Source organism: Archocentrus centrarchus, chromosome 23, assembly GCF_007364275.1.
Source record: "Archocentrus centrarchus isolate MPI-CPG fArcCen1 chromosome 23, fArcCen1, whole genome shotgun sequence".
In the NCBI taxonomy this organism is placed as follows: domain Eukaryota; kingdom Metazoa; phylum Chordata; class Actinopteri; order Cichliformes; family Cichlidae; genus Archocentrus; species Archocentrus centrarchus.
In genome coordinates this window covers 16270310-16289493 of record NC_044368.1, presented here as the reverse complement: position 1 = coordinate 16289493, position 19184 = coordinate 16270310, and the positions used below count along the sequence as shown (strand labels likewise).

Genomic DNA, 19184 nt, shown 5'->3' with positions numbered 1-19184 from the left:
TCATACAATTATTTACATGTAAATATGTATTTAAATGAATAAATGACAGCAAATGATACATCATTTGTGTCTTTGTGTTGTGTGCAGTGGAGTGAACCAGCTTGACTGGAAGGCTTTTGAATAACGTGTTGAATGTGCTGCAGTGAGTCAGTAATAGACTTTATTAGGTCAGCCACCAACCCTTTTCATGGCTTTTTGTCCTATTTGCCATGGCCCAATATAAAACTGTAAGTGTAGAAATAAGGCTTCATTTGCAGGGTAACAACACAGTCTAAGTGTGAGTGACCCCCGTGGATTAGAGGCTAACATACAGGGAGCGCCATACGTTTTTGGACACTTTAATATAATATTTTAATATAATTTTGCCTTTGCACATCAACACAGCAGAGGATTTAAAACCAAACAATGAAGAAATACAGAAGAAGCACACAAAGACGACAACTTTCAGCTTTAATTCAAGGGGTTTAACAAAAATATTGCATTAACTGTTTACAGCCATTTTTATCTTAATATGTTTCCATATTTTGAGACACACAGTCATAAATGGATCTACACAATCTGACTAAACTAATACCACGAGAGCACTTTTGCTGTCTTTGCTGGATGCACTGAGTGTTAAGGACTTCTCCGAAAGCCACTTGGAGTCAAATAATCTCATTATAATAAAGGCTTAAAGCATCTTCAAAGTCAATCGGGATAAGACAGGGTCAGTCTTCTTTTTCTGGAATGCTCCCGATATGCTGAATAATAGCAGTAAAAAACAGAATTTTAGTGAAATACTGCTCAGCACAACAGCATAAGTAAACATTTGTGCCTTTTTTTTTTTCTTTTTTGTCCATCAAAATCATATTCAGCTTGGTTTAACTCATTTTTTTCCCCCTCATCATACACATCCCACCTGCTGTCAATCTATTCCCCACCGGTGGCGCCCGCCCTGCAGTCTGAGAAATACTGATGACCCAAAACTGTTTTGTCAGGAGGAAATTCTTCTCATTGCTCTCAGCCTCATAAGCAGCTGCACAAAACATGTGATGGAGGCCGCTGCTGCTGCTAAATGAGGCTCTACAGGGTACTAAATTCAAAAGTTCACTTTTTCCAGCTTACACCGTGACTACTCGATGTGCTAAAAAACATTAAAAGTACATGTTTTATTAGTTTGGTTAGCTGATGAAAATCAAACCACATTGAGTCAATGCACAAATCACCGTTACTCCAAAAGGTTGAAGCTTTAGTTGCAGCAATCTTCTGCAACTTAATGGGATGACATTGCATATTAAAAAAAAAAGCCACATATCAGTCAGTTATATAACACAGCTGTTCATTTATTAAAATATGCATTAGACAGGATGGAGCTGCAACATTATTTTAACACTCAGTGTGGGATAACTATAAATGCCAATACACCCATGATATTACTGTGCAACTAAAAAGGCTGATCGGCCACGTTACTGAGTTGAGGAATTAGGATTAAGGATAAATAAATGATAGCTTATATGGAACCCAACAACCAGTAATATTACACGGGCCTGAGTTCATGAAAAGAGAGAAATGTTACAGAAGCACAATCAGATCTTAGATTATTTTAGCAGCTTTTGTGAGGAAACTAAACAAAATGTGGCAGTTTGATTGTACTGATGCCCAAATATGTTAGTTACAGTTTAACAAAGTAATTAAAAAAAAAAAAATGAGAGGTAAACATCGATACTTTAGTGAAGTAAATAAATAAAAGATCTCAACAGGCACAGTGTCGTCAATGAGGGGGTGACAGGGACTTCTCAGAGTTATATCCTCCAACATCTAAACCACAGTCCTCATTATTGGCTGTGTCAACCAGTCTCTCTCTTCCTCTTCTTCCCCCTCTGCCATCATCATCATCATCCTCCTCCTCCTCCTCCTCTTCCTCTTCTTCTTCCTCATCTTCCTCGTCAACATCCTGCTCCTTACGGGACGTCCTTTCCGTCTTGGGCCCTTTGCATATCTTGAGGTGACGTGTGAGGTGGTATTTGGTGAGGAAGGCTTTGTTGCACTTCTCGCAGACAAAGTCTCGTCGACCCTCGTGAGAGTTCATGTGCTTCTTCAGGTGGTTGGTCTTGAGGAAGTGTTTGTTGCATTTTGGGCACTGAATCCGCCGCTCGCTGTTGTTGAGAGATGAAGGAGGTGTAAAAACAAGTATTAGACACTGTTCACGCAGAGAGCACAATCTATCTGTTGACTTTTACAATACTGATGAGACTCACTGTGTGTGAGAGAACATGTGCTGTTTCAGGTCATGTTTCCTGATGAACGCTCGATCGCAGAGGTCACACTTGAGCTTCTCCGCGCCGGTGTGGATGAGCATATGTGACGCCACGTGGGACTTCTGGGTGAACGACTTCTCGCAAACTGTGCATCTGTAGTTCTTCTGACCTGTTAGTGTGAAAACATGCGTGTTAAACAGGTTGTGTCTGCGTCCCGAGGACCTGAAGTTTTGGCGTTTACTCTGTACGTACCTGTGTGAATCTTGAGGTGCATCCTGAGGTTGCTGGGGTCACTGAAGGCCTTACTGCAGTACTCACACTTGTGAGGTTTTAAACCCACATGTCCCATGAAGTGCACATTGAGCTTAGTGGATGTAATGAAAGCCCGGGTACACATGCTGCACTTGAATTTCTTCTCCCGCATGTTGCCCTGACCTTTTACCCTGGAGGTAATGTTATCAGAGGTTCTATCACTCCCACCCCCGCTGCTGCTGTTGTCAGTGTTTGTCTGCCCTGCAGCAGGGTTGTGACAGGGCCACGGGGAAGAGGAGGAGCTTGAGGTTTCATTTGTCAGCTTCTCTTCCTGGTGAGCGTGTTGCTGTGACTGCTGCTCCTGTTGTTGCTGCTGCTGTTGCTGAGTTGGTGGTGGTTGCTGCTGTTGCTGGCTGTGGTCCTGCTGTGATGGGCTGTGGCTTTGTGGAGGCTGGGTATGGCTGTGGTTGCTGTTATGGTTGCTGAGATGAGACTTAAGCTCAGAGAAGGAGGAGCACTCTTTGCCACACTGGCAGATCTGACCCTCAGGCACCTGAGGAACACCTGTGAACAAAAAAAAAAAGTTAAAGTGGCCATCAGTAAATAATAAACAAGTATTTCAGTAACATATAAGCAGTAACTAAAAATCATACTCTATAAACACCTGTAAGTCAAAGTGCAGGGTACAGTAGCACAGCTTAACAAAGGTGTTTACTCGCACTAGTCAGATTAGTCGTACTTGGGTTCTGGGAAGTGACGGTTCTTTAACTTTAGAACCAGACACATTTACGTGTCCGCTCACCCATCAGCCTGCAGTAGTCTCTGCTATAATAGAAGAGCAGCTCCTGGTCCGGGTGGATCTCAGTGGTTGTGCAGAAGAAGAGTTTACCATTGGCAGGGTATGCCACCAGATTCTGCTCTTCATGTGTCCTGAACGCACAAACACAAACATGTTGCTTTTATCTGGTTGGCAACTGAGTTGCATTGTGCTGTAAGCGCCAATGGCATAAAATGAAGAACGCTCACCTAGCCTTTCGGACAAACATCATCCAGTTGCATTCGTTCTCATCCGTCGTCACTATGTAGAACTCCAGCACGTTGTTGTGGTACATCTGTGACAGACAAACCTGTTTGTCATCAGCTACCACACTTTCAACATGGTTTTGTATTGAGTGTGACAACTACAGTCCAACAGAAGGCCACAGCACTGACCTTCCATATTTGAGGTGTGTCCTTTTCTGGCCAATCAGAAAGGTTCACGTTACTACAATGCTGGCCAACCATTGGTCCAAAGCAGGTCCTTGGAGGAATGACGTCCCGTGCAAAAACTCCTAAGAGGGGGCCACAAGCACATGTCAACATCTTGTCTTTTGTCGAGTCAATGATAAGAAAAAGACATCTAAGGTCTGTCCTCATTAATAGCCACCAAAACCCTATTTAAGGGACTGTCCTCTCTTACCGAGCGGTTCGTCAGCAACAGAGATACGCAGGCACAGCGGACGGGGGAGAGAGAGACGAGCCCGGCTTTGGATCGGTGCATCTGGGATAAAAGTGACTGGGCCATGCTCTGGACAGTCTGAGGTATATGAGCGCTCACACAGTGTGCACCCTAAAGCAAAATCCACAACATTAGAATTACAGATTCTACATAAGTTCACATTTTACTTGCGTCTATTTTTTCATGGCTAAAAGACTTAAATTACAAACTCACAGATGCCATATGCGTTCACCATGTTCTCCTTGTTAGAAGTAGAATCCTCGAGCTGCAGCGTCGAGTTTACCAGCACCAGGTTGTTTTCTGGCCCCAAAGACACCTCTGCAGTGATGGGGGACACGTTAACTGCCTCCAGCCCCATCCCAGAGTGTCCATGCAGAGACACTGGCTCCAGCTGGTTCTGGTTGGCCATGGAGCTGGTGAGCACCACACTTACAACACCTGAGTTCAGCTCCCCATTCGCATGAAGCTGCTCCCCAAGTCCTCCTGCTCCTCCTCCTCCCGAGTTGCCCACTCGCCCTCCCATATGATCTGGTTCCATTACTACTGGCAGTTCAAGCACAGGAGGTCCATGCAGAGGCATCACCCCACCAGTAGAGTCCACCCCCGTCAGGCCCTCGTGAGGCTGAGGCTGCCTCCCTCCTCCGAGCTGCTGCTGGGTGTCAGGTACCGCCACCACCCCAACTCCATCCATTGTGGCCAGTTCCTCCCCCATCCGGTCAGGGGACATGGGACTGCTAACACGTGACTCCATGGCCAGCCCTGTGGAGTCCAGTTCATGAGCACCGGTCTGGTGAAGGTCTCCCTGACCGCTGACTTGCCTGGAGTCCATGGGCACAAGGCCCTGCTCCAGTGGGCCTCCAGGTCCACTGTAGGGGTCCAGACCTGAGGAACTGTTGCTGGGCACAGACAGCGTGCCATCCATGTTAAGGCTGCTGGGATGAATATACTGAGGTGGTGGACGGTCTGCCAGGTAGGACAGAATGCCTGTAGAACACAGAGAGAGGGAACGGGATGTGCAACTTAAATGTAACATGACTCTCTCTACCCGATGAGCGCTTTGAGAAATGATTTATGCATCTCAAACCCAAACATTAACCAACCTGGCAATATGTGTCGGAAGTAGCTGCTTTCCAGGTGGGGGTATGGTGGAGGGGGCAAGGAGTAATTCCTTTCAGGCAGACCGCACATCACTCCTCTGTCACTCAGTGGACCCATGGGGAGCATCAGAGATAAGGCTGAAGGCAGAGAACCAAGGGAAGGACCCAGACTGGGGATGGCTACCGGCATACCTAAAACCCATCAAGTTAAAAACACACTGAAGCTTGAGACAAGAACAAGAATATGGAATATATGAACATAGAACATAGAAAATATGACGTATTTCCAAAAAGCATTGGAACATATGTTATTGTACACTAAGCCAGATTAGAAAGTCAAAGATAGCTACCAATACAAGTCTGTACTCTAGTAGTTAATATTTCAAATTAGTCCCCATACATGAAACCTGGTTGATTCTGACAATGGAAATCTGGACACATTCATGCATAACCTGACAGTCTGAGCAGGCCTCTACACAAACCACAATGTAACTCTCTAAATATGTGAGGAGCAGGATTGCCATGCTTGATCCCTCCATTAACAGGCAAGGCATGCATTTGCACTGGAAGCTTACAAACAAACAAAGAGAACCATGGCCACTGAGAATGATACTGCAGGATGACAGGCACAGAAAAAACTGCTGCATTTCTGCAGATACAGAGAATTTGAATAAAAACATCAACATGTTACAAGGCACAGAAACATCAGATTCCCTCCAATTTTCAGCTCATTACTAAAGTAAAAAACATTTATTATCACGAAAATTATTCTAAAGTATTAAATGTAAGAAAACTTGATGCAGAACAATACCCTTGTGACGATTACACTGTTATACTGTATGTAATCTTACTGATTCAATGAATCTCTGTATATCTGCCTATTCTTACTATCTCCATTTATTAGAGATGTGCAGCCTCTGTACATGTGCGCTCCCAAAGTGCAGATGTTGTGTTTAAAAAAAAACATTTTCATTATCCATTCATCTTTTTCTGTTTATCCTTTTCATCATTCATAAAATAAAACTTGTTTTTAAAAGTATAGAAGAGACGAGACCAGAGAAACACCCTTGAACCATGTTATTAGTGTTGATGTTGCATAGTTTGTCCAGCAGAGGGTACTCTGCAACTTACCTGTTGGCAACATGTGGCAGAGCAGAAACGCAGAAATGTTAGGAAAATCTGTTTATGTTTTGTGTCTGAAAGGGGAAAAAAAATTATTGGGCTATATACTGGATTTTTAAATCACCAAATATCAAAAGTTCAGACTGGTGATGTGGTGGTGTAATGGTGTGGGGGACATTTTCTTGACACACTTTGGGCCCCTTAGTACCATCTGACATTGTTTAAACCCCACAGCCTACATGAGTATTGTTGCTGACCATCTCCATCCATTTATGACTACAGTGCACCCATCTTCTACTGGTTACTTCCATGTCACAAAGTTCAAATCATCTGCAACTGGTTTCTTGAACATGACAATGAGTTCACGGTTCTCAAACTGCCTCCAGAGTCACCAGATCTCAATTGATTAGAGCACCTTTGGGATTTGTTGGAACTGGAGATTCACATCATGGATGTGCAGCTGACAGATGTGCAGCAACTTTGTGATGCTATCATGTTGATACAGACTGAAATCTGCAAGGAATGTTAACAGTACCTTCTATCAATCTAAGCCACAAAGAATTAAGACAGTTCTGAAGGCAATAGGGGGTCCAATCTGGTACTAGCGGGCTGATAAGTATAACTTCTAATTATGAGCATTTTATAAATATCAGTTAGAACTGCACAATTATAACTAAATATCTTATAATTAGGAATTTGTTTACCAATAAGATACAATTGGTAAACGATTATTACAACACACTTTGTGACCTCTTCCCCTTAGTGGTGCTTCCATAGATCAGAACTAAAAGGAGAATAACTGTGAATGTAAAAAGAACTAGAAAAAGCATTTCCTGAAGAAAATGCACTGTGAATGCTGCAAGCTGAAAGATTGCAGCTGAAATGCTAAGAAATGCTTGAAAGAGCTGAAACTTTATTTGCTGAATGAGCTTCAACAGCTGAACTGCTGAATAGCTGAAAGGCTTGGCTTTACTTTAAAGCCTAAATAGTGTCTCTAGCTGAAATGCCAGGAAATGCTCCAAAGAGCTTAAATCTGGCTGAAAGAGTTTAAGCTGGTGAATGAATGCTCAATGGAAAATTTTTAAAGTTTGGAGTAAAGTGGGACTTGAACCTGCTCTGTCTGCTTCTTGTGCATTCATGGGCCCCTTTTCTACCACTGAGCCAACAGTAGTGTCACACAAGCAGTGAGGTTTGCAAGCATACATATTGGAGAGCTCTGCCAAGCTGAATGCTCATAAATGCGCCAATTGAAAACACCTGCCAGGTGCACTGCTTACCTGCTGAGATGCATGCACTCTCAAATTTGCCTCGGAGCACCTGTCAAATAACTGCTTCTAAGTCAAAAACCGTAGCTCCTATCAAAATCATTTTTGAACTGTGAGCGTCACAAGGACCTGCTCTAAACAGTGGTGTAAGTTTTATTTTCCTGTGGCCGTGGGAGCAGTTTAATTGCTGATTTTCTCTCTGCTTTGGAGAAAATCAGCTCTCTGAAATTACTATGGAGGTTAATGAAGGAGTTGGAAGGTACTCCTTCTGTTTGAACGCTTACAGTTTAAAAAGTGTACATTTGACAGGGTTTAGAGACATTGTTTGAAAGTAGAGAAGCAGCTCTACATTTTGAGCATAAAATGATGGCTGTGCAGCATTCACAGTAATGAATGCTTTGCAGCATTCACAGTAATAACCACGAAGAAGAAGAAGAAGAGGAAGAGGGAGAAGAGGAGGAGGAAGAAGAAGAAGTTTCTCCACAAAGTGCACAGGTGGGCCTTTGCCTTAAGACGCAGTTCTTCGTAATTCAAGAGAATATCGTCTGTGTGTGATTAGGAACTAACGGAGCGCAGTGGTGATTTTTACACGTGGGGTGTAAATGAAGCACGCTTTCGTTAAACTGTGGGTGACTTTCAGATAAACTGGGTACTTCATCTGGGCTGGGATCAAACTGCTGACTGTCAGGGTGGAGGTGACGTGGGAAAGCTAAATAAGATAAGCAAAATATAGTCAAAGTGAACTTTAAGCTGCAGTTTGAGTGAAAGGTTTCGAGTGCGTGCAGCCATAGACATACACACTTAGACCGCCGCCATATTGGATGTGGCAAAATCGGCAAACATAACATGACAGAGATGCTGCACTCTGGTGCTGCATGGCGTTGTTGGAACCATTTTACAGTCAAAACGGGATCACATGGTTTTACCTTTCACAGGTAAGACTGAAGAATTGATTTGATCATATTTGGCCATTCTAGCATTTTGAAAACAGGATTTTCAGACGCTGCAGTGACACTATGGAGTCCTGCGGTGCACCTCCAAACAATGAAGTCAATCTACATTGGGCCGAACTAACTACTCCGATACAAATACAGACTGATTAAGGTCAAATCAGACCTGTTTGCTGCTGAGTATTTTTGCATTTGTGCTTCTTGGCCCTTGTTTTTGTGTAGTAGTAGTAATAATAAGAGCATTTAATTTATGAAGCACTTTACAAAAGTTGGATACAGCGCTTTTTTTGTTGTTTTACCTTTTAACCATAATTTTTTATTGTATGCAATAACATATGGATTTATAATTTTAGTATACAGTTTTACTGTTAAAAGAAAATGAAGTAGATCAGTTTGTATTGCAGTTTCTTATTTTAATTTGTAAACTTTGTTCATTTTTTTTCTTTAAAGATCGTCATTAATACTTAAATTGATAAAAATCGGTGAATATAAAAATGCCTTTTTAAATTCATAAACCTGCAGATGTTATATCTACATGTCAGGATCTGGTTATTGTAGACGTTTATCATCACAGTAACAGTGTTACAAACATCAGTAGCTGTAAAGACTCATAAAAACATTAGAAATACAAATATGCTGCACCCTATAACATACGTGGATTTAACATTTTTAATTATCAGAGGAAGTTAAGGAAGTATTTTGTGCCTGGCAGTTTCCCAGTGTTTATTAGTGCATATTTGAATGTGTGAATGAAACACACCAACTAAATAACTTTGTAGAAAGGCGCTTTATGAAGTTCAGTCCATTCACTTGGATTAGTTTATATCACAGATCTGCCACATCCAATATGGTGGACGCGCTGACGTGCCACAGCAACAGGCTGCCTGCTCAGTGCGGCTGCTTATCTATGTCTTTGGGTGCAAAGAGATGTTTTTAGCAGAGCGGCTCTGAGGCGTGTGACCAGGCCTTACCAGCAGGCTGATTTTCCATGATTTTTTTTCTCTCCAGTGCAGTGGAACTAGGAATGTGCAAATATTCACCCTCTAATTTCAGTGACAGCTCAGGCTTCCAGCAGCTGTGTGTTTCCAGTAGGTTGTGAAGCTGCTTGAGTTTAAATACCTGGGGTCAACCATCCAAGTCAACTGACAGTGAAGAAGAGAGTGGGTGGAGACGAGTGTCAGGGGTGATTTGTGACAGGATGGCAGCAAGAGTGAAAGGGAACGTTTGCAAGATGGCAGTGAGACCTGCTATGATGGATGGTTTGGAGAAGGTGGCGCTGACATAAAGACATGAGGACAACTTGGAGGTGGCAAAGCTCAAGATGTTCAGATCTTCACTGGGGGATGGACAGGATTAGAAAGGAGTCCATCAGAGGGACAGGTCTGCTCATAAAGGCGAGGCTGAGATGGTTTGGACATGTGCAGAGGAGAGATGGTGGCTCTATATTTGTGACATTTCAGAGATTTAAATTCAGTGTTTGTCATGTGTTTCTATTGCACACATTCTATTATTTAACTTGGAATATCTGAATTACTTATGGCTCAGATTCAATAAAGCAAAATAAAACTGACTAAACTTTTGGGTTTTTTCTCTTGTAGTATCAGAGGATTTGAGTTTTGGAGGCACGTACACGGGAAAAGAGCCCATGGGTTTACTGTGGAGCATGCGGCCCATCCCAGGCAGCCGCCCTGGCCTCAGGTAATGAGTGTTCAGTCTTCTAGGCGAGCTCGTGGCATGGCTCTATAAATGAGTTTTAATTATTGGATCAAGATGTCATTGGTCTGCATAAATGGCAAACAGCAAAGGCTGCTAGTCTGTGTTACAGATACAGACAGAAATCTGACACTTAGCCAGTAATGAGAGACTAATACAGGAGATATATTCTCTCTCCATGATCCCTGATAGATTCTGATTTGCTTTTATTAACGGGGCATCTTCCTCGCATGCAAAAGTTAGTCATGGAGATCCACAGGAGGTGGGTATCTGCAAATGTATGCCGTGTCTTCTAATATTACCTTAGGGAAGCATGAGTAATGTAAATGGGACTGGTCCCAGTACAGAACCCTGTGGAACTCCATGACTAACTGTGTGGGCTGTTCTTTGTTTATTCTCTCATGTCATTACTGTTCAGGTTAAGGAAGCAGGATGCGTGCACCCCCATGGTGGTCAACATCTCAGTCCACAGTGGACACGAGGGCTTCAGGGACCGGGCCCCTCTGGCCTCAGCAGTCACAGAGAGATGGTACATGGCTCCTGGCGTCCAGAGGATTGATAATTGGCGCTCTCCGTGGTACCAGCGCGGTTCTGTGGGCTGAGCATTTGGTGCTCTCCGTGGAACCAGCGCGGTTCTGTGGGCTGAGCATTTGGCGCTCTCCGTGGCACCAGCGCAGCTCTGTGGGCTGGTACCATGGAGAGTGCAATTGGTGCTCACCGTGGTACCAGCGCGGTTCTGTGGGCTGAGCATTTGGCGCTCTCCGTGGTACCAGCGCTGTTCTGTGGGCTGAGCATTTGGCGCTCTCCGTGGCACCAGCGCAGCTCTGTGGGCTGAACATTTGGCGCTCTCCGTGGTACCGGCGCGGTTCTGTGGGCTGAGCATTTGGCGCTGTCCGTGGTACCGGCGCGGTTCTGTGGGCTGAGCATTTGGCGCTGTCCGTGGTACCAGCGCGGTTCTGTGGGCTGAGCATTTGGCGCTGTCTGTGGTACCAGCGCAGTTCTGTGGGCTGAACATTTGGCGCTGTCCGTGGTACCGGCGCGGTTCTGTGGGCTGAACATTTGTCGGTGTCCGTGGTACCAGCGCGGCTCCGTGGGCTGAGCATTTGGCGCTCTCCGTTGTACCTGTGTGGTACCAGCGCGGCTCCGTGGGCTGAGCATTTGGCGCTCTCCGTTGTACCTGTGTGGTACCAGAGCGGTTCTGTGGGCTGAGCAAATGTCCAGCGTCTTTCTGGACTCTGCTGTCCTGCATTTGTTCCTTTCCTCCTGCAAATATTCCTAAAATGACTATGTTGGGAATATCTGCTCCCTTTGACATCATACAGAGTATAAAGTAAAAAAGCTGTGTGAAACCTAGATTTTTTTTTTAGAGCAGACAGAAGCATGAGCTTTCACATATTCTGATCTCATATTTGAATGGATCTAAAAAAAAATCATTTTTTTATTGATTAATGAGAGGTGCTTTTGTTTGTCAGCACTAAGCCAGGCTGCCATGCTCATTTTTTTTTCTGCTGGCATGCCTAGGATGGAAAACACCAATAAACAAAAATGGCCACAGAATGACACGCAAACAAAAATGTGACTAAGAAACATAAAAACAAAAGTGGGGAAAAGAAACTGGGCTGAAAAAAGAAAGGAAAAATAACAGCAAGGAGTTTAATAACAAAAATCAATTCTTAAAAAAATTACTAAAACAGGGCCAAACATTGGCGGTTCTAGGGGCGGGGCCACAGGGGCATTGGCCCCGTCTGAAATCTGATTGGCCCCCTGAAGTGCCCCTGTCCTGTCACTCATCTGTCCTTTGTCCGAGAGCGAGGATCAAATTAGAGGTGGATGCAATTCCATGCTGAAACACCAGTAGCGATAATGAGCCAAATAGGAATGTCCAGCGTGAATAAAGCTTACAGAAGAAAAAGGAGATTTGAACGATCTCACGGAGAAAGTTTTTTAACCGGCAACCAATGCCAGTCAACATTTTGAGGAGTTTGTTGGTAATAATTCATAAATCCCTTTTGCTCACAGCTGTCACATAGCGTAAGTCTGACAAACATTCATTTAAGAGGCAAAGTTAGTTAAGAGTAATGTTAACTGAGGCCCTACTTGTGTTTGGACATGAATGTTAGAATTTCACTAATTCATGTACTTTGTAATTTGCATTTGTGTGTTAACATTAACTATAATGTTTGGCAGTGACAGAGAAGAATATGAAAACAAAGGGTCAGTCTCTAGCTGAAATGCCAGGAAATGCTCCAAAGAGCTTAAATCTGGCTGAAAGAGTTTAAGCTGGTGAATGAATGCTCAGTGGAAAATTTTTAAAGTTTGGAGTAAAGTGGGACTGGAACCTGCTCTGTCTGCTTCTTGTGCATTCATGGGCCCCTTTTCTACCACTGAGCCAACAGGAGTCTCATGCAAGCAGTGAGGTTTGCAAGCATACATATTGGAGAGCTCTGCCAAGCTGAATGCTTGTAAATGCGCCAATTGAAAACACCTGCCAGGTGCACTGCTTACCTGCTGAGATGCATGCACTCTGTCAAATTTGCCTCGGCGCACCTGTCAAATAACTGCTTCTAAGTCAAAAACCGTAGCTCCTATCAAAATCATTTTTGAACTGTGAGCGTCACAAGGACCTGCTCTAAACAGTGGTGTAAGTTTTATTTTCCTGGGCTCAAAAGTGTGGCCGTGGGAGCAGTTTAAAAAAGGTGCTCATTTCTGCTTTGGAGAAAATCAGCTCTCTGAAATTGCTATGGAGGTTAATGAAGGAGTTGGAAGGTACTCCCTCTGTTTGAACGCTTACAGTTTAAAAAGTGTACATTTGACAGGGTTTAGAGACACATTGTTTGAAAGTAGAGAAGCAGCTCTACATTTTGAGCATAAAATGATGGCTGTAGCGCAAAGAGTGTGGACACAGTGGCAGTTAAAAATAAATTTTCCACCTGAAAGCTTTGAAGTCTCCCTAATCAGGCTCCCACTCTAGCAAACGCAATACACAACCATTATAAACTCTGAAACGGCTGAAAAAACTCCTTAAACTTAAATGGTCACTGTGCTTAAACCGTAAAAGATTTTGAAACACCAAGTAAAAGCTAAATAGCTGAAAGGCTTGGCTTCATTTTAAAGCTTAAATGGTTTTTCTAGCTGAAAGTATGCTGAAGTTATTAGCTTTTAAATCCTGAAAGGATTTGAAAAGGATTTGAAACTTCCCCATTCATTTTGAATGGCAAAAAATGATTATAAAAAGTTAAATATCTTAAAAGTATAAAGGTTACAAAAAAGAAAAGTAATAGCACAAATCTCCAGAACAGGCTGAACGTTTTGATACCAGAACGGTGTCTGTAGCCCAAACACTGCTTGAGGTTTTAGCGACCGAAGGTTTTTGGAGTACAAGAACAATACTGTGAATGCTTTGCAGCATTCACAGTAATTAAGTCCCTTATCTGCAGTAATGTAGACGCTGCACCAGTACATCGTGGTGAAGAGAGAGCTGCGCATAAAAGCGAGGCTGTTGATTTACTGGTCGATATACATCCCTACCCTCTCTTCCCAAAGTTCACGAGCTTTGGGTAGTGACCAAAACAACAAGATAGCAGATACAAGTGGCCGAAATGAGCTTCCTCCTAAAGGTGGCTGGCCTCTCACTTAGAAATAGGGTGAAGAGTCCAGTCATTCAGGAGGAGTTCAAAGTAGAGCCGCTAGTTGAGGTGGTTTGGGTATCCACCACCAGCCTGAGCGCCTCTTGGATGAGGTGTCCTACCAGGAGGAGGCCCCAGGACAGACCCAGGAAATGCTGGAGAGGTTTTATTTTTCGATTGGCTTAGGAACACCTCAGTGTCCCCCCAGATAAGCTGGAGGAGGTGGTTATGGAGAGAGGTCTGGGTCTCTCTGCTTAGGCTGCTGCCCCTGCAACCTGGCCCCGAATAAGCGGAAGAAGATGGATGGTAAATGGTAAATGGACTAGTTCTTATATAGCGCTTTTCTACTCAGTATGAGCACTCAAAGCGCTTATACAACCTGTTTGCATTCACCCATGCACTCCCATTCATACAAGCACTTCCATTTTTACGAAGCTAAGTGCTTTTACCTAACATTCACACGCATTCATACTCCGACAGAACGGTCGGAGAGCAACTTGGGGTTAAGTATCTTGCCCAAGGATACATTGGCATGTAGCCCGGAGTAGCCAGGATTCGAACCGCTGACCTTCCGATCAGTAGGTGACCTGCTCTACCTACTGAGCTACAGCCACCCTGCATGCATGAATCTGTTAGTCCACTTTCAGAAGACTGAACATGATTTGTTTATAAAGGACAAAATATTATAACACCCTCACATATCATTGGGATTCACTCTAATGTGTTCCCAGCTATAGCAAACAGAGCGGGTGGTAGTGTCTTCCATACCTGGAGTGGGAATGGGATTGTGTGTGGGGGAGGTGGGCAGACCCAGGTGGCTGGCACTCACTGAGGGCACGCTGAGCTGGTCCATGCCCACAGGACTCAGGTTCATGTCATTCATCCTGGAGAGTCAACATCAGAGTGAGCCTGAGCCACTGAGCCAGAACGATAGCTAATGTATACATGTAATAAGCAGCTTTTGGAGGGTGAAGGGGTGGGGGCTACAAAAATATAACATAAACCTTGTTACTGTATTTGTTTTATGAAGGAAAAGGTTTAGTAATAAACAGAAAGCATAAAATATGCACACAGGTTAAATATGCAGGGCGACCGCTTACCTGAATTTAACAGCTGAGGTCCTGTGGTAGCCGTGCTTCTACATGTCTCTCCCTGCTAATAAAAAGGGCAGTTTTGAAATGAACTTAAAACGCATGGAAACGGCAAAACGGCTAAAACAAAAGTTAACATTAAATTTTAAAAACAGAAAAAGAATAGCCCGCTTTGAAACCAGCTAGCTAGTTAGCACAACATTTCACGACTGGCCATGCTGTGAGCTTTGTTTTAGGCGTTTCGGCTGGTCGGGGTCGTACATGTAACCCGACGCGTCCGAAAATGTCTTCCTAGCTGAAATATTGATGATTTTTAAAGGAAAATGCCGTGAAAACAACAACATACCAACACAATACCTCCATGAACGGGGCCATGACAGTCCTCCTTCCCCGCGCATGCGCTGTAGCATGGAAGACTGGAAGCGTATCAGCTGATCGCAGGTCAGTCAGAGGGATACCGCCTCCTTGTTCCACTTTAGTTTTTAGTAACATGATGCTGTTTGATGTTTTAACAAAACTGTGCGGTGTTTCCGAGTGAAAACGAACGTAGCATTAACCCTGACTCCTCTTCTAGAGCCTGATTATTAGCTCATAGTTCAATCTTTATTGCTTTTTGTGGTTTCATTCTGGTTGCAGGTATGTGGAACATTGATTTATTGTTTTTAGACTAACCAGATTTATTTCACCTGGTGACAGTTTGGCTGCCCAGTGCCTGATGGTGGTGAGGACCACAGCAATTAAGGCTCCAGTTTGGACTCTAGCAGGCCTGCTGCTGCCTTGTTTAGTAACCACACACGTGTTCTATATTTTGTTGTCTTTTTTTTAATTTTTTTATTCCGAGTTCTGTTTTTGTTTAGTTCTTATTTTAGTAAGGCAGAGGGACGTCTTGTCCTCTAGCCAGCTGTACTGAGCTGCTGCTGTTCACTATTTATTATTGTGATGCAGATATTCTTTTTTAATATTAAAGCAATATTTTAATTATTTAATTTTAGGGGTTTTTTTTCCTTTGGTTTTAACTTTTCTTCCTCTGTTGCAGTTTCAGTCTTATTCTTGATTTATTGGTTTATCAAATAAACTAACGAGTCTGAGTACTTTTACTAGCAATTGTTAATACAATTCAGGTTTAATAAATTAATTTCCTGAGGTGGTGTTGATCTCATTTATTCCAGTTTTCTTGTAACTTCGCCAGGCAAGTCGCCACTGAAAGCTCAAATGTAGTTTATATTGAATAAATTACGTCACAATATAGGTTTAAATCACTGGGTTTACCTTCCAGTGCTCCCTTCAGTTCAAATTTTATTGCTGGATTTGGATTTCAAACACACAATCACTTGTTCAAATCACCTACTATCGTGATTAAAACAAAAAGAGCCCAAAAATAAACAGTTGACTTGGAATCTTTCATTGCAAAATACTCAAAATTAAATCCCAAGAGGCGTCCATGGGGCTGATTATTGAAGTAGTAGCAATAAAAATGAGCTATGAATCAATAAAGTGTTGCCATCTATTTTTTGTTTCGTGCGGAGAACTGCTTCATACTGCTAACGGAAGGAAGAAAACGTTATGTAAACAATTTTATCTTGATGAGAAAGCTACATGGCTTCATCTCCGCCCAGGATCACACCCACCCTGTCAGCAGCCTCAAAACCCCAACAAACAAGTTGTCACTGACTACATTGGGCGCAGTCAGCTTTTAAGATAATTCATTTCATCACCGAGATTCAGAAGGAAACTCTCGCAGAAACTCCAGTGATGGTTGTGTGGAGACGCTGACAGGGTGAGTTGACATGATTCATTTGCTGCTGAATCATCTGCATCAATTTAATCACTTCTAACTGTGTTGCAAAAATGCATTCTTTTTGTTGTTTTTGTTTTTAGGCGGATGTCATATCACAGTCACGAGCTAATGGAGCACATCTCATTTGTCCGTCCGCTGGCTCTCCACGGCATCTCCATGGACAACAGCGGAGCGCACTGTCAGGATGCGCTTCGCCTAGGACTGCCCTGCCACCTGGACGCAGCGTACTTTGACCCTATGCACGGACAGAGGCTACCTTATAGACGATTCTCCTATATCCCCTTTCACGGACCCCTCGGTGTGTGTGATTACTCTTTCGAGCCTGCGTTTATCCGGAAAAGAAATGAACGGGAGCGGCACCGGGTGCGCTGCGTAAACGAAGGTTACGCGCGTCTCCGGGAGCACCTGCCTCACGAGTTTGACGACAAACGGCTCAGCAAAGTGGAGACGCTGCGTGCGGCTATTGACTATATCAAACACCTGCAGAGCCTGCTGGATTTAAACGTCTCCGGGATGGAGGTGTCACTTGGAGAGACGCGCAAACTTGAGCGGCTACAGCAGAGCTCAGAGTGCACCAGTGATGGAGAAACCCAAACCAGCCTCAGCGAAAGCGGGGAGAGTGTTTAATAGCCCCGTCTCTCATGCAGACCTGCTGTATATATGATCAGACTGTAAAAACAAAGGGACAGTAAAGATGTGCTGTAATTATCACTGATCCATATTATTTTTATTCCTAGTGACACTGAATTAAATAAGAGCGTGAGCATGTCTTTTCTTGACTTTTGGAAAAAGCACATGTTACGAAATAAATATAAATGAACATAAAAAATAATCATTAAGGTTTGATTTTTATTTATTCATTTTTGCTGCTGTTACAGACGAGTCTCTTTATCCATCTTCTCAACTGCTTATCCAATTCAAGGGGCTGGAGCTTATACCACCTTTCACTGGGGAAACTCGGGGTGCACATCACAGGTCCACAATCTCTTCTCTCTTCAGTCTCTTTAAAATCATTTCCTCAATTTTAAAGCTCTGAATTCAGCAAGAAAGTCCGTGCTACAAAGCAAGGGTTTCCATTGTGCAAGTTAAAAATGATGGCTTTCCATGCTCTTCATTAGGCAAAAGTTTCTCTGCAAACCAGTGCTTAAATTTTCCCTTTTACAGGGGTAGGTGTTCAAAAGCCATAAATGCACGGGGCTAGCGTGGCATGTACAATCATGCACTGAATGATTAAGCAACTCAAACTTTCTGCTGTTTGAACGTTTCAAAAAGAAAAGCTGCTGTAATCAATAGAATAAGGTGATGCCATCATTTTACTTTGATACACAAGGCGTGTATTGAGTGGACTTTATTCACAGTAGTTTTCTCTTTGATTTGTCATATAACAAGAACAAGGTCTTGATAGAACAAAAACTCTTCGATGTTGTTTCAGTTATGAGCAGCTATATTCAGTTGACATGGTCATAAAAGATGATAGAAATGAACTCTCAAGCCTATTGTTAGGGAATATTGAACCAGCTGTTTTTAAAGTGGATATTTAACTACAGTTTGAGCCTGCTGCACATTAATATTGACATAAGAATTCAGTCAAATCTGTCTCTCCACATATTTGTCACTATGAAAACAGTTTTGGGCTGTGAAAGAAAAGAGAAGATTTTTAGTTTAAGAAGAAGAAGAAGAAGAAGAAGAAGAAGAAACAGCCTTTATTGTCCCACAGAGGGGAAATTTGGGTGTAACAGCAGCCGCAGTTATTATAAATATAAATTTACTGTTGCTTCTCTCCTGTAATTGTACCCCTTCTGATAAGCCCATTTTCTTCTTCTAAGAGCTGATAATAAGTGGGCATTCCTTGCTTTTTTTTTTGCTGGCATTTGACTTAATAAGTAATATACATTCAATATTGTCAAGTAGTTGCAACAGTTGCAGTTTAGCACACTTGATGAAATGGTTGGTAGTTTGCAAAACTGTGCTTTCTAAGCAGTTTCCCAAACACTCCTTACACCTGAAGCAAAGTATCTCTCTCTTTCTCTCGCTCTTTTTGTTTGTTACCTAAGTGTTCTTCAAAGACCACCTACTCACTTCATATCTCACGGTTCTCAGGAAGTTTTTGCCTCCTAATAACCTGAGGAATGTATGTATCAGGGAGCCCTCAGCCCCAAAAGAGGAAACTCTAGAAACACTTCGTCTCTACTTCTACTATTTGCATGTTTATGCTTCCAACCTCCGCTGACCTGCATGGAAACAGCCTCTTTCTGATTCTCTGTAATACCAAAACCACAAATTTACCCCAAAAAGTAAACATTAGTGATATTGTATACAAGTAAAGGGGATTTGGAAAAACCTGCAGAGCGCTGTTCAGCTGAACCGTGCAGATAGGGGAGAATGGCATTGATAGCCACTAAAGCATGACAAACCCTCAACAAAAGGTGTTTGGTAGTGTAGTGTGTGAATTAGACCCAGTAATTAGCCAAGTGCTGGTACTCTGGGCTTGATGGTTCAGCGGCACTCTGAAGATGGAAAACATGAAGCTACTAC

The 19184-nt window shown here is 43.0% G+C and overlaps 2 protein-coding genes across 4 annotated transcripts; one reads left to right on the top strand and one right to left on the bottom strand.

Annotated features, from left to right (window-relative positions):
- Nucleotides 1-1292: 1292 nt before the first annotated feature.
- On the bottom strand, nucleotides 1293-15251 carry prdm4 (PR domain containing 4). Of its 3 annotated transcripts, none has more exons than XM_030719707.1 (12): nucleotides 15198-15246; nucleotides 14861-14915; nucleotides 14529-14644; nucleotides 5088-5276; nucleotides 4201-4971; nucleotides 3949-4098; nucleotides 3702-3820; nucleotides 3516-3601; nucleotides 3292-3419; nucleotides 2490-3053; nucleotides 2238-2406; nucleotides 1293-2135 (listed from the first exon to the last, which is right to left on the bottom strand). In XM_030719707.1, exons 3-12 carry the CDS (start codon nucleotides 14641-14643, stop codon nucleotides 1751-1753), a joined length of 2676 nt encoding a protein of 891 aa, XP_030575567.1. In that variant the 5' UTR covers nucleotide 14644; nucleotides 14861-14915; nucleotides 15198-15246; the 3' UTR covers nucleotides 1293-1750. The 3 variants fall into 3 exon arrangements, with proteins under 3 accessions (XP_030575567.1, XP_030575568.1, XP_030575566.1); XM_030719708.1 differs by having other exon boundaries at nucleotides 1751-2135; nucleotides 15209-15251; XM_030719706.1 differs by having other exon boundaries at nucleotides 1751-2135; nucleotides 14861-14912; nucleotides 15209-15241.
- Nucleotides 15252-16491: 1240 nt separating this feature from the next.
- On the top strand, nucleotides 16492-17377 carry LOC115773842 (achaete-scute homolog 4-like). Its single transcript, XM_030720767.1, has 2 exons — nucleotides 16492-16628; nucleotides 16730-17377. Exon 2 carries the CDS (start codon nucleotides 16734-16736, stop codon nucleotides 17274-17276), a length of 543 nt encoding a protein of 180 aa, XP_030576627.1. The 5' UTR covers nucleotides 16492-16628; nucleotides 16730-16733; the 3' UTR covers nucleotides 17277-17377.
- Nucleotides 17378-19184: the final 1807 nt, after the last annotated feature.

Bases quoted from the DNA above. Each gene is read 5' to 3' on its own strand.
- prdm4 (XM_030719708.1), bottom strand. From the start codon at position 14,643: ATGAATGACATGAACCTGAGTCCTGTGGGCATGGACCAGCTCAGCGTG. The intron at 3,602-3,701 runs GTCAGTGCTGTG...TGTCTGTCACAG, and splicing joins ACACACCTCAAATATGGAAG to ATGTACCACAACAACGTGCT. The intron at 3,054-3,291 runs GTGAGCGGACAC...TTTTGTTCACAG, and splicing joins AGACTACTGCAGGCTGATGG to GTGTTCCTCAGGTGCCTGAG.
- LOC115773842 (XM_030720767.1), top strand. From the start codon at position 16,734: ATGTCATATCACAGTCACGAGCTAATGGAGCACATCTCATTTGTCCGT.